Raw genomic sequence first — 13,498 nt, forward strand, 5'->3', positions numbered from 1 at the left:
GAGGGTTGGATGTTACCGGGGTACCGGCAGGGTTGGATGTTACCGGGGTACCGGGAGGGTTGGATGTTACCGGGGTACCGGCAGGGTTGGATGTTACCGGGGTACGGGGGATGTTACGGGGTCCGGCAGGGTTGGATGTTACCGGGGTACGGGGAGGGTTCGATGTTATCGGGGTACCGGCAGGGTTGGATGTTACCGGGGTACCGGCGGGGTTCGATGTTACCGGGGTACCGGCAGGGTTCGATGTTACCGGGGTACAGGCAGGGTTGGATGTTACCGGGGTACCGGCAGGGTTGGATGTTACCGGGGTACCGGCGGGGTTGTGTCCGGGGTATCGGCAGGGTTGGATGTTACCGGGTACCGGCAGGGTTGGATGTTACCGGGGTACCGGCAGGGTTGGATGTTACCGGGGTACCGGCAGGGTTGGATGTTACCGGGGTACCGGCAGGGTTGGATGTTACCGGGGTACCGGCAGGGTTGGATGTTACCGGGGTACGGGGAGGGTTCGATGTTACCGGGGTACCGGCAGGGTTGGATGTTACCGGGGTACCGGCAGGGTTGGATGTTACCGGGGTACCGGCAGGGTTGGATGTTACCGGGGTACCGGGAGGGTTGGATGTTACCGGGGTACGGCAGGGTTGGATGTTACCGGGGTACGACGGGGTACCGGCAGGGTTGGATGTTACCGGGGTACCGGCAGGGTTGGATGTTACCGGGGTACGGGGAGGGTTCGATGTTACCGGGGTACCGGCAGGGTTGGATGTTACCGGGGTACCGGCAGGGTTGGATGTTACGGGGTACGGGAGGGTTGGATGTTACCGGGGTACCGGCAGGGTGGATGTTACCGGGGTACCGGCAGGGTTGGATGTTACCGGGGTAGGGTGTCGGGACCGGCAGGGTTGGATGTTACGGGGTACCGGCGGTATTTACGGGTATCGGAGGTTGGATGTTACCGTCGGAGGGTTGGATGTTACCGGGGTATCGGCAGGGTTGGATGTTACCGGGGTACGGGCAGGGTTGGATGTTACCGGGGTACCGGCAGGGTTGGATGTTAACGGGGTACCGGCAGGTTGGATGTTACGGGGTACCGGCAGGGTTGGATGTTATCGGGGTACCGGCAGCGTTGGATGTTACCGGGGTACGGGGAGGGTTCGATGTTACCGGGGTACCGGAGGGGATGTTACCGGGGTACCGGCAGGGTTCGATGTTACCGGGGTACCGGCAGGGTTCGATGTTACCGGGGTACCGGCAGCGTTGGATGTTACCGGGGTACCGGCAGGGTTGGATGTTACCGGGGTACCGGCAGGGTTGGATGTTACCAGGGTACCGGCAGGGTTGGATGTTACCAGGGTACGGGGAGGGTTGGAGGTTACCGGGGTACCGGCAGGGTTGGATGTTACCGGGGTACGGGGAGGGTTCGATGTTACCGGGGTACCGGCAGGGTTGGATGTTACCGGGGTACCGGCAGGGTTGGATGTTAACGGGGTACCGGCAGGGTTCGATGTTACCGGGGTACGGGCAGGGTTCGATGTTACCGAGGTATCAGCAGGGTTCGACGTTAACCGGGTACCGCAGGGGCTGGGATCGCAGCGCGGAGCCGTCCGGTCGCGGGTCCCTCGGGAAGCGCTGGGACACGCGAGGCTCCGCATTGCAAAACCCTTCCCATCCCCGTCCCCCCCCCGGCCCCACTGAGTCACGGTCACGGGGACCGGACCCCCCCTCCCCTTCCCCTCCCCTCCCCTTCCCTTCCCTCCGCCCCCCGACGGGACCCGGGACCCCCCCGCCCCTGCCCCGGCGCGGAGCCGCCCGCCCGCCCCTACCCGGCAGCGCGGGGCCGCAGCGGGCTCCGCACTTCCTCTTCCCCAGGAAGGGCCCGGCCGTGGGGAGGGACCGGACCCGGAGGTGGGGGAGCCCCCCCCTAAGAACGGGGCCGTCCGGGGGCACGGGAGGAGGAACCCGGCCCCGCTGCTCAGCGGGACCCCCCCCCGGGGCAGGAGGCTGGAACAAGGCCGGGTGCAGGCAGGGGCGTCCCCTCCCACTGAGCCCGCCCCGAGCCTCTTCACCCCGCACCTCTTCCTCCCCTCATCCCTAAACCCCGGCCAGGAGGGAACCCAGAACCGGCCGGGGTTAAAGGGCCTCTAAGCTCATCAGGGGCACCCCTAACCCATGGCCCCAAGAGCCACATCCACACATCCTCACAGCACCCCAAAGGCCGGTGCCTGCAGCCCTGCCCTGTGCAGCCTGTTCCAATGCCTGAGCACCCTCTGGGGCAGGAATTGTTCCTCAGCTCCATCTAAACCTGCCCTGGTGCAGCTTGAGGCCGGTTCCTCTTGTCCCATCCCTTGTTCCTTGGGAGCAGAGCCCAGCCCCTCCTGGCTCCATCCTCCTGTCAGGCAGTTGGAGGCAGCCATCAGGTCCCCCCTGAGCCTTCTCTTCTCCATCTGAACCCCCCAGCTCCCTCAGCCCTTCCCCATCACCCTTGGGCTCCAGGCCCTCCTCCAGCAGTGATGCCCAGGACCCCTGGGAGGTTCCCCCCATTCCCTGCTCCAGCGCTGGGAATGAACAGAGGAAACCAGAGCTCCAGGTTAGGAAGGGGCTGGTGGCCCCAGTGCTGGGGGGGGGTGACGGTGGCAGATCCCCCCCCAGACCCTTTATTGGGGAGCAGGGAGGCCTGGGTGTCACCGGTACAGGTAATCAGCCTGGATGTTGGCAGCGATCTCGGCCTCCCACTTGTCGCCGTTGTTGAGCAGCTTCTCCTTGTTGTAGAGTAGCTCCTCGTGGGTCTCCGTGGAGAACTCGAAGTTGGGACCCTGCCAGGGTGGGAGAGCACGGAATGGGTTGGGATGAAGGGAGCTGAAAGCTCCCCCAGCTCCAACCCCAACCCCTTCCACTGGAGCAGCTTGCTCCAAGCCCCTGTGTCCTTGAGCACTGCCAGGGATGGGGCAGCCACAGCTTCTCTGGGCACCCTGTGCCAGCGCCTCAGCACCCTCACAGGGAAGAGCTTCTGCCTAAGAGCTCAGCTCAGTCTCCCCTCGGGCAGGTTCAAGCCATTCCCCTTGTCCTGTCCCTACAGGCCCTTGTCCCAAGCCCCTCTCCACGCTCCCTGCAGCCCCTTTAGGCACTGGAGCTGCTCTAAGGAGATGCTGGCTCTATGCCCCCCCACAGGGTTGTGGTTGCCCCATCCTCACCTCCACGATGGCATCCACAGGACAGGCCTCCTGGCAGAACCCGCAGTAGATGCACTTGGTCATGTCAATGTCATAGCGGGTGGTGCGGCGGCTGCCGTCAGCGCGGGGCTCGGCCTCGATGGTGATGGCCTGTGGTGGATGAGGGGGGGCCGGTGTCACCCTCAATGGGGGCACCCAGCGCCCCACGGGGAGGAGGAGGAAGAGGGGGAAGGCTGGACCTGTGCCGGGCAGATGGCCTCGCAGAGCTTGCAGGCGATGCACCTCTCCTCCCCAGAGGGGTAACGGCGCAGAGCGTGCTCCCCCCGGAAGCGGGGGCTCAGGGGACCCTTCTCAAAGGGGTAGTTGATGGTGGCTGGCTCCCGGAACAGGTAACTCAGAGTCATGGAGAGGCCTGGGAGAGGAGGAGATGGGTTATGGTGTGCGTGGTGGGGGCTGGTGCCCCATAGAGAGAGCAGGGATGCACAGAGCATCATGGAAACATCCCTCAAGCAGCATCTGTTCAGCCTGGAGAAGAGGAGGCTCCTGAAGGGGAGACCTTAGAGCAGCTCCAGTGCCTAAAGGGGCTGCAGGGAACCTGGAGAGGGGCTTGGGACAAGGGCCTGTAGGGACAGGCCAAGGGGAATGGCTTGAACCTGCCCGAGGGGAGACTGAGCTGAGCTCTTAGGCAGAAGCTCTTCCCTGTGAGGGTGCTGAGGCGCTGGCACAGGGTGCCCAGAGAAGCTGTGGCTGCCCCATCCCTGGCAGTGCTCAAGGACACAGGGGCTTGGAGCAAGCTGCTCCAGTGGAAGGGGTTGGAGTTGGAGCTGGAGGAGCCTTCAGCTGCCTTCCAACCCAAACCTTTCCATGACTATGATTCCATTGGGCATCCACCTGGACCACCTGTATGGTCCCTTTCAGAGCACTTTCCTGGGAGGCTTGGCTATGGCCAGCTCTCACTGTTAGTGTAGGTCAGCTGCATACGTGCTGCAGACACAACGTCCATCACCAGCTGCCCTCAAAGGGGAGATGGAAGCTTAGTTTCCATAGGATCATTGCCTCCACGCAGCCTTCTCTTCTCCAGGCTGAACAGCCCCAGTGCCCTCAGGCTGGCTCCATACAAGAGCATCCTCGTGGCCTCTGACCTCACTCCAACAGCTCCACATCCTTGTGCTCTGCCCCAGTGCCAGTCCTTATCCCCAACTGAACCTCCTCTGTTTCACTCTGAACCCATCACCCTTGTCCCATCGCTCCAGTCCCTATGAAGAGCCCTCCCCAGCATCCCTGCATCCCCTTCACACACTGAAGCTGCTCTGAGCTCCCCACACAGCCCCAGTGCCCCCAGCCTGGCTCCATCCGGAGCTGCTCCAGCCCCGCAGCATCCTCGGGGCCTCCTCTGGACCCGCTCCCCACTGAGGAGGCCCCGAGGGCTCTGTTCCTTGCGGAGGCAGCTCCAGGGCTCACCTCGGATGAGCTCGGTCCAGAGCAGGGTCTGTGCCGCGCGGTCGGTGATGGAGCGCATGTCCATGGCCGGCTCCTGCACGTTGACGTACTCTGGGGGGAGAAGGGAGCTGGGCCCACCCCACGGAGCAGCTGCTGTGGGGCAGGGATGGGGCAGCCTGTCCTTTACTCACTGTAGCAGCCCCTGCGGGGGGTGGTCCCGACCAGGCGCAGGTAGCCCAGAGGGGCTGGAGGGCCTGGGGGGGTGTGAAGAGAGAAGGGTCAAGGGGGTGTTGGTGGGGGACAAGGGGGTTGATGGGGGGGTGATAGGGGAGTAAAAGGGGGGCAATGGGGTCCCGGTGGGGGCTCACCTGGGTGGGCAGCCCGGGACACCAAGCGCAGCGCAGCCATATCCGGTCCTGCAGCCACAGAGGGGCCTGGCCTGGTGCTCACCACCGATTGGGACACCCCCCCCCCCAATTCCCATAAGATACCCGGGTATCCCCCCCCAAGAGACCCAGGGGGCTTGTTCCACCCCCCCACCCTCCCCATGACACCCAGGGGTTCTCTGCCCCCATAAGGGACCAAGATATTCACACACCCCCCATAGCACCCAGGGGTCCCAATACCCTCCCCTCAAGGGACCCATGGATCCTGCCCCCCATAGGGACTGGGGTACCCCACCACCCACCCCCAGGGGTCCTGGACCCCCAACAAAACACACTGGGGTCCTAACCACCCCCTCAGGCAACCCAGGGGTCTTCTCCCCATACAAGACAATGAGGTACCCCCCCCCAGGGGTCCCAATATCCCCCCATAACAGACCCAGGGGTCCCAATATCCCCCCATAACAGACCCAGGGGTCCTGCCCCCCCCAATAAGAGACTCAGGGCCCTGTCACCCCCCCACACCCTCCCAACAGACCCAAGGATCCCAACACCCACCCCAAAGGAACCCTGGGGTCTTCCCCCCCCCCCCCGCCATGGGTCCTGACCCCCTCCATGTTCCATAAAAGACCCGGATGTCCTTCCCCCCCCCCGTACCCCTTTAATGCCCCCATTCAGCCTCCCCTGCCCCACAGCACCCCAAGGCCCAACTGCCACCCCCCTTATGGGACCAGGCGCATGCCCCCGGGGGGGCCCATCCAGCCCCTGCTCTAAGCGGGTTCCGGGGCCCTCCATAGGCCCTCATAGACCTCCATGGCCCTCCATAGGCCCTCACAGACCACCATAGCCCTCCATAGACCCTCATAGACCTCCATGGCCCTTCATAGACCCTCATAGACCTCCGTAAACCTCCACGGCCACCGGGGGGGCCCCATAAGGGCCTGGGCCCCCCCTCCGCTCACCTCCCGCAAGGACCCCGCCGTCCTGACCCCGGCCGCCCCCGGGCCGCACTGCGCAGGCGCGAAGCGGCGGCGAAGGACATCGGGCGGGGCCTCAGCGGGAAGGGCGGAGCTAAGCTCGCTTCCCATTGGCTGAGTCCCGCCGCGCAAAGGAAGGGGTAGGATGGAGGGAGCCGTGGATTGGCCTGTGAGGCGGCGAAGCTGGGCGGTGATTGGCTAGAGGGTGAGGAGAGGCGGGGCTAAGCCTTAGGCCGGTGTTGATGGCGGCTGCGGTCGCGGTGGGTGCGTGGGTCGCGGGTTCGAGACCGGGCACCGGCGGTCCGGGGGCGGCACCGGAGGAGGGCACCGAGCGCGGCCCCGCTGCAGGCGGGTCGGAGGCACCGGAATCCCCGGGACCGGCCCTAGGATGACAGCGGGGCCATGGGCAGGGTCCCGAGCGGTGCGGTACCGGTGCCCCCAGTGCAAGGACCCGGAGGTGATGGAGAGAGCGCAGGGGAGCCCCGAGGATGCTGCGGGGCTGGAGGAGCTCCGGATGGAGCCAGGCTGGGGGCACTGGGGCTGCGTGGGGAGCTCAGAGCAGCTTCAGTGTGTGAAGGGGATGCAGGGATGCTGGGGAGGGCTCTTTATAGGGACTGGAGCGATGGGACAAGGGGTGATGGGTTCAGAGTGAAACAGGGGGGATCCAGGTTGGATGTAAGGAACGAATTCGTCACTATGAGGGACATAGGAAGGGGCTTGGAGCAAGCTGCTCCAGTGGAAGGGGTTGGAGCTGGAGGAGCTTTAAGGTCCCTTCATCCCAGCCCATTCCATGGTTCCATGATCCCAGCATCAGCCCAGGCACCAGGCTCAGACCGGCTCCAATAACAGACCCATCACTGGGTGATGCTCAGCAGCACTTACCCCTGCTCGAGGAGGTTCCAGCCTCTCCTGCTCTGCCAGGGAGCTGGGAGCAGAGACAGGAACCTGCCCCGAGCTATCCCAAGGGATATTCCATATTAAATATTCCATACTGGATATTCCATACATGCCATGGCCAGTATAGAAAAGGGGGGACGGGACTGACTGGGAGCTGTGCATCCCTTGCTGTGTTTCTCCGTTTCCTTTTATCCCTATATTTCCTGTGCTCCATCACTCAACTGTTCTCTCATCCCTCGGTTTTCCCGTTCTCCTTCCCATCCCACCATTGGGAAGGGACTGCTTGGATCGGAATTAAACCCTCCCATCCGGATGGGACCTGAGGATGCTGCTGCTGCCGGCCCAGCTCTGCAGGAGGAGAGGACCCAGCGGCTGCTCCTGGCTGCAGATGGAGGTGGTGGCAGCATCCGTGCTGGACCCTGAGGATGCGCCTGAAGATCCCTCCTCCCGGATGATGGGGTTATCCCATTGCATCTCCAGCACCACCCGGGCCATATTCTGCCCATCACAGGGGTTCTTGTCCTCTGCTGGCACCATGATTCTCCCCATAGAGGTGCTGCCCGAGGGCAGCGTGAGCCCAGTGGGGTCAAAACCACCCCAGGAATCAACATGGGGCCCACAGGGGCAGCCCCATGGCTGTGGTCCTGCCATGGAAAGGATGGGATGGGACAGGAGCATCCCTGTGGGATGTACGGATAAAGAAGCCCCTTTAGGTCCGGTCTTCCAGTGCCTAAAGGGGCTGCAGGGAACCTGGAGAGGGGCTTGGGACAAGGGCCTGTAGGGACAGGCCAAGGGGAATGGCTTGAACCTGCCCAATCCATGCAAGACAAGGGGCAAAGGGGACTGGGATGAGCCCAGCTCCAGGACTGGGGAGCAGAACATCGCTATGGGCCTTCCCAAAGGGTGAACTGCCAAAGGGCATCAGCCAGAGCCCTTCCGCCCCTCTGCCATGGCCAGCAGTGATGGGAACAGGGACCAGTGGGACCCTTCCGCTCCCTCCTGCACCCCCACCAGCTCCCAGTGCACCTTCCGAGGTCCTCCCTCTTCCTGACCCCCATCTCCATCCCATACCCTGATGGGACGGAATGAATGGGATGGGATAGAATGGGTTTTAATGGGATTGGATGGAATGGGATGGACTGGAATGGGATGTGATGGATTGGATGGTATGGGATGGAATGGGTTTTAATGGGACTGAATGGAATGGGATGGACTGGAATGGGATGGGATAGAATGGGTTTTAATGGGATTGGATGGAATGGGATGGACTGGAATGGGACGGGATGGATGGGATGGGATGGAATGGAATGGGTTTTAATGGGATTGGATGGAATGGGATGGACTGGAATGGGACGGGATGGATGGGATGGGATGGAATGGAATGGGTTTTAATGGGATTGGATGGAATGGGATTGGATGGAATGGGATGGGATGGGATGGAATGGGTTTTAATGGGACTGGATGGAATGGGATGGACTGGAATGGGATGGGATAGAATGGGTTTTAATGGGATGGGATGGATGGGATGGGATGGAATGGAATGGAATAGGTTTTAATGGGATGGACTGGAATGGGATGGGATAGAATGGGTTTTAATGGGATGGACTGGAATGGGATGGGATAGAATGGGTTTTAATGGGATGGACTGGAATGGGATGGGATAGAATGGGTTTTAATGGGATTGGAGGGAATGGGATGGACTGGAATGGGATGTGATGGAATGGGCTGGGATGGATGGGATGGGATGGAATGGGTTTTAATGGGATGGGATGGAATGGGATAGGATGGAATGGTTTGGAATGGGATGGGATGAACTGGAATGGGATCGGATGGAATAGAATGGGATGGGATGGGATGGGATGGGATGGGATGGGATGGGATGGGATGGGAAGCACGCAGCCTCACCGGACGGAAGGCAACACCTTCACCGCCCACGGGCACCAGTGCCAGCAGGGAGGGATGCAAGCGGCTGGGGGATGCTCAGAGCAGGGTGCAGGAGCCCTTGTGCTTCACCCCAGCAGCAGCGCAGACGATGCCCACCCTGTGCTGGCTGTAGGGGGGGTAGCGCAGGGCGTTGAGGGCCTCCAGGCCCATGCTGCGGTGCAGGCACCCGCGCTGGTGGCTGAAGGTGTCGAAGGTGAACTTGCCGTGGTACTTGCCCAGCCCGCTGCCCCCTGGAACACAGCACAGGGCTCCAGGCGGCGGCTGGATGGGGGCAGCCTTCATCCCATCCTGTATCCCCAGCTGGTACAGGACCCTCTGGGGGGGTGCTGAGGCGCTGGCACAGGGTGCCCAGAGAAGCTGTGGCTGCCCCATCCCTGGCAGTGCTCAAGGACACAGGGGCTTGGAGCAAGCTGCTCCAGTGGAAGGGGTTGTGGTTGGAATGGGATGAGCTTTAAGGTCCCTTCCAACCCAAACCACTTGGGGATCCTATGATACTTAAGCTCCTCTCATAGGGCAGCCGGTGATGGAGACTTGTGCCTGGCACCACATCTTCATCCAGCTGCTTTCTACCACCAGCATCATGGGGAGCGCTGGCCATGGCCAAGCCTCCCAAGAAAGTGATTTAAAGGGGACCATGCAGGTGGCCTACACGGATGCCCAAGTGGAATCATGGAATGGGTTGGGTTGGGAGGGAGCTTAAAGCCCATCCAGCTTCAACCCCTTCCACTGGAGCAGCTTGCTCCAAGCCCCTGTGTCCTTGAGCACTGCCAGGGATGGTCTCAGGCTCAGCTCACAGCGGTCATGGGGCTTGCACCCACCGATGCCACCGAAGGGCAGCGAGGTCAGGATCATGTGCATGAGGGTGTCGTTGCTGCAGAAGCCACCGCTGCTCGTGCGCTCCAGGACCTGGGCCACCACCTGCGAGGGCAGCAGAGGAGGTGGAGGTGAGGCTTGGAGCCTGCTTCCAGCCCCAGCCCTTCCCCACAGCCCCATGGCCGTACCTGTTCATCAGAGGAGAAGACATACACAGCCAGCGGCCGCTCGCGGCTGTTGATGAACTCAATGGCTTCATCCACACTGGCCACAATGACAATGGGCAGGATGGGGCCGAGGATGATCTCCTGCATGATGGGATCCGAGGGCTGCACGTCCACCAGGACAGTGGGAGCTGCGGAGACACCACCCCAATGGCAGCAGAGGTTGGAGGTGACGCCTTGGTCCTCTCCCCACAGCTCCTCTGTGGAAGGGCAATGCATCCAGCTGGAGGGAAGGAATGCCATCCAGAGGGACCCTGACACACTTGTGAGCTGGGCTGATGTCAACCTCATGGAGTTTAACCATGCCAAGTGCAAGGGCCTGCTCCTGGGTGGGAGCAATCCCAGGCCCAGCTACAGGCTGGGAGGGAAGAGATTCAGAGCAGCCCAAGGAGAAGGACTTGGGGGTGCTGGTCCATGAGAAAATGAACATGAGCTGGCTTCAGTGTGCGCTTGAGCCCAGAAACCAACCCTATCCTGGGCTGCATCCAAAGGAGCGTGACCAGCAGGTCCAAGGAGCTGATCCTGCCCCTCTGCTCTGCTCTCGTGAGTCCTCCCCTGGAGCATTGTGTGCAGTTCTGGTGTCCTCAGCATAAAAAGGACATGGAACTGTTGGAACAAGTCCAGAGGAGGCCACGAGGATGCTCAGGGGCTGGAGCAGCTCCTGTATGGAGATAGGCTGAGAAAGTTGGGGCTGTTCAGCCTGGAGAAGAGAAGCTGCATGGAGACCTCAGAGCAGCTTCCAGTGTCTGAAGGGGGCCTATAGGGATGCTGGGGAGGGACTCTTCATTAGGGACTGCAGTGACAGGACAAGGGGTAATGGGTTCAAACTGAAACAGGGGAAGTTTAGATTGGATCTAAGGAGGAAATTCTTTCCTGTGAGGGTGGTGAGGCACTGGAATGGGTGCCCAGGGAGGTTGTGAATGCTCCATCCCTGGCAGTGTTCAAGGCCAGGTTGGACAGGGCCTTGGGTGCCATGGTTTAGAGTGAGGTGTCCCTGCCCATGGCAGGGGGTTTGGAACTGGATGATCTTAAGGTCCTTGCCAACCCAAACTATTCTATGGTTCCCATGAGACGCTTCCCAGAGCATCCCCTCCATCCAGAACCTCCCCATCACTGACGGGACCCTCCCCAGGACCCAAGCTCAAGGATGCAGACGCAGCCCTCACCGATGTACCGCTCCTCCTCCTCCGCCTGCCCGCCGATGGCCACCCTCCCGCTGCGCAGCAGCATCCGGATGCGCTGGAATTCCTTCTGGTCCACGATGCGCCCCAGGTCGGGCGATCCCCGAGGGTCGGAGCCGTAGAACTCGGTGATGGCCTCGCGCAGGGCGGGCAGCAGCTTCTCCTGCAGCTCCAGGCTGCAGAGCACGTAGTCGGGGGCCACGCAGGTCTGCCCCGCGTTGAAGAAGCGGCCCCAGGCCACCCGCCGGGCCACGCTGCGCACGTCGCACGGCTCCGACACGTAACAGGGGTTCTTGCCCCCCAGCTCCAGTGTCACTGGGGTGAGGTGCTGGGCAGCGGCTGCCATCACCGCCCTCCCCATGGGCGGGCTGCCTGCGGGCAAGGGATTGATGCAGCAGGTGCAGGACCCCACCATGGTCACAAACCCAGGTCCCCCAATGCCGTGGGTCCGGGGTGGCCTCGGCAGTGCTGGGGTAAGGTTGGATGTGATGGTCTCAAAGGTCTTCTCCAACCTGGTGGGTTCTGTGGGTCTATGCTACAGCCCAACCCGTGCCCTTCCCTTCATTGGAAAGGGATGATCCAAAGGTCCTTTCCAACCCAAGGCATTCAATGAGGAGCCAGGAGAGCCGTGTCGAGCCCCACTCCTGTCCTGCACCCACCTCAGTGGAGGCTGAGCCCTCATCTCCATCCCCACCATGATGTCCCCCAGTTCACCCATTACGAACCCGAGTTACGGCTATGAGATGCTCAGACATCCCGACACCAGATCCCCAGCACAATGGGCCCTATCTTCATAGCGGACCAGTAAGGGGATGCTGCCCAGCAACTCACATGGATGGGAAAGGTAAGGAGCAGCGAGGGGTTCAGCGGACCCCCCATCCCACACTGCACCAAGGCCAGGGCAGGCTCTGCTCTGCACGTACCAGTGAAGAAGATGTAGTCAAACTTGTTCTCCAGCAGCCTCGTGGTCTCCTGAGGACCGGCGGTCACCACGGCAAAGCAGTCCTGCAATGCAAGAGGAAGGGTCCCCCATGCTCAGCATCACCCACGTCTGTGGTGTCCCCATCCCCACCAGCAGCATCCCGGGCATGTGGACACCAGTGTTAGGAGGCACAGCAGCAGCTCAGAGCAGTGCTGCTGAGGGCAAGGCAGGGTTGGGAGCCCCATGGCCCTCAGCAGGGACAGGGGAAGGGCAGGAATTGCTCCTTACTGTATCCAGGTAACCGGGCAGCGCTTCCACCATGAGTTTCTCAACGTTCTTGGTCATCTCGGAGGGCTTGAGGACAGCGCAGTTACCTGGGGGGAGATGGAGAGGACATCACTGCAGTGACCGGTGACAACCAGCCCTTGGGGCACCCCAGCCTGGATGCTTCAGCTCACCAGCAGCGATGGCCCCAATGAGAGGCCCCAGGAGGAGGCTGACGGGGCAGCACCACGGCCCCATGATGAGCACCACCCCATAGGGCTCCTTGCGGATGAAGGCAGAGTCCAGGTGCGTGGCCTGCAGGACACCCCCCTCGTGAGGACCCCATCTCCTCGCTGCAGGCCCCATCGCACCCAGCTCTGTGCAGGGTGTGGGTCCCGGCCCCATCCTCTCCCTGCTCTCACCAGGTTCCTCTCCACGGGCTCGTCCTTCATCCACTGGCTGAGGTTGTTCAGCGCCGCGTGGAGCTCGTTCTTGCACAGGAGGATCTCGGCCAGTTGGGCTTCAAAGGGGGGCTGAGCACAGGGAGCCATTATCCCTATATATACACACCTTATCCCTATATACACCTTATCCCTATATACACCTTATTCCTATATATATACACCTTATCCCTATATACACCTTATCCCTATATATATACACCTTATCCCTATATACACTTTATCCCTATATATACACCTTATCCCTATATATACACCTTATCCCTATATATATACACCTTATCCCTATATATATACACCTTATTCCTATATATACACCTTATCCCTATATATATACACCTTATCCCTATATACACCTTATCCCTATATATATACGTTATCCCTATATTCACCTTATCCCTATATATACACCTTATCCCTATATATACACCTTATCCCTATATATATACACCTTATCCCTATATATACACCTTATCCCTATATATACACCTTATCCCTATATACACCTTATGCTGATATATATACCTTATCCCTATATACACCTTATCCTATATACACCTTATCCCTATATATACACTTTATCCCTATATATACACCTTAACCCTATATACACCTTATCCCTATATATATACACCTTATCCCTCTATATATACGCCTTATCCCTATATATACATTATCCCTATATATATACACCTTATCCCTATATATATACACCTTATCCCTATATACACCTTATCCCTATATATATACACCTTATCCCTATATATATACACCTTATCCCTATATATATACACCTTATCCCTATATACACCTTATCCCTATATA

The 13,498-nt window shown here is 60.4% G+C and overlaps 2 protein-coding genes across 2 annotated transcripts; both read right to left on the minus strand.

Annotated features, from left to right (window-relative positions):
• Positions 1-2,583: 2,583 nt before the first annotated feature.
• On the minus strand, positions 2,584-6,044 carry LOC133216945 (NADH dehydrogenase [ubiquinone] iron-sulfur protein 8, mitochondrial-like). Its single transcript, XM_061362043.1, has 7 exons — positions 5,953-6,044; positions 4,976-5,023; positions 4,799-4,861; positions 4,629-4,718; positions 3,407-3,579; positions 3,189-3,317; positions 2,584-2,810 (listed from the first exon to the last, which is right to left on the minus strand). Exons 2-7 carry the CDS (start codon positions 5,013-5,015, stop codon positions 2,679-2,681), a joined length of 627 nt encoding a protein of 208 aa, XP_061218027.1. The 5' UTR covers positions 5,016-5,023; positions 5,953-6,044; the 3' UTR covers positions 2,584-2,678.
• A 2,800-nt stretch (positions 6,045-8,844) lies between these two features.
• Positions 8,845-12,522, minus strand: LOC133216946 (aldehyde dehydrogenase family 3 member B1-like). The gene is made up of 7 exons (XM_061362045.1): positions 12,407-12,522; positions 12,237-12,322; positions 11,950-12,031; positions 11,012-11,398; positions 9,810-9,976; positions 9,627-9,726; positions 8,845-9,038 (listed from the first exon to the last, which is right to left on the minus strand). The coding sequence occupies exons 1-7, from the start codon at positions 12,468-12,470 to the stop codon at positions 8,845-8,847; spliced, it is 1,080 nt and encodes a 359-aa protein (XP_061218029.1). The 5' UTR covers positions 12,471-12,522.
• Between the last annotated feature and the right edge of the window lie 976 nt (positions 12,523-13,498).

The sequence above is a fragment of the Neopsephotus bourkii genome, unplaced genomic scaffold, assembly GCF_033783945.1.
Source record: "Neopsephotus bourkii isolate Nb327-2 ecotype Australia unplaced genomic scaffold, CSIRO-AGI_Nbou_v1 NB_1074, whole genome shotgun sequence".
Classification (NCBI taxonomy): Eukaryota; Metazoa; Chordata; class Aves; order Psittaciformes; family Psittacidae; genus Neopsephotus; species Neopsephotus bourkii.

Bases quoted from the DNA above. Each gene is read 5' to 3' on its own strand.
- LOC133216945 (XM_061362043.1), bottom strand. From the start codon at position 5,015: ATGGCTGCGCTGCGCTTGGTGTCCCGGGCTGCCCACCCAG. The intron at 3,580-4,628 runs GTGAGCCCTGGA...CTCCTCTCCCAG, and splicing joins CTGGACCGAGCTCATCCGAG to GCCTCTCCATGACTCTGAGT. The intron at 2,811-3,188 runs GTGAGGATGGGG...CCACCCTGGCAG, and splicing joins CTGTGGATGCCATCGTGGAG to GGTCCCAACTTCGAGTTCTC.
- LOC133216946 (XM_061362045.1), bottom strand. From the start codon at position 12,470: ATGGGGCCGTGGTGCTGCCCCGTCAGCCTCCTCCTGGGGCCTCTCATT. The intron at 11,399-11,949 runs GTACGTGCAGAG...CCTTGCCCGCAG, and splicing joins TGACTACATCTTCTTCACTG to GCAGCCCGCCCATGGGGAGG. The intron at 9,977-11,011 runs GTGAGGGCTGCG...GTGTCTCCGCAG, and splicing joins GGAGGAGGAGCGGTACATCG to CTCCCACTGTCCTGGTGGAC.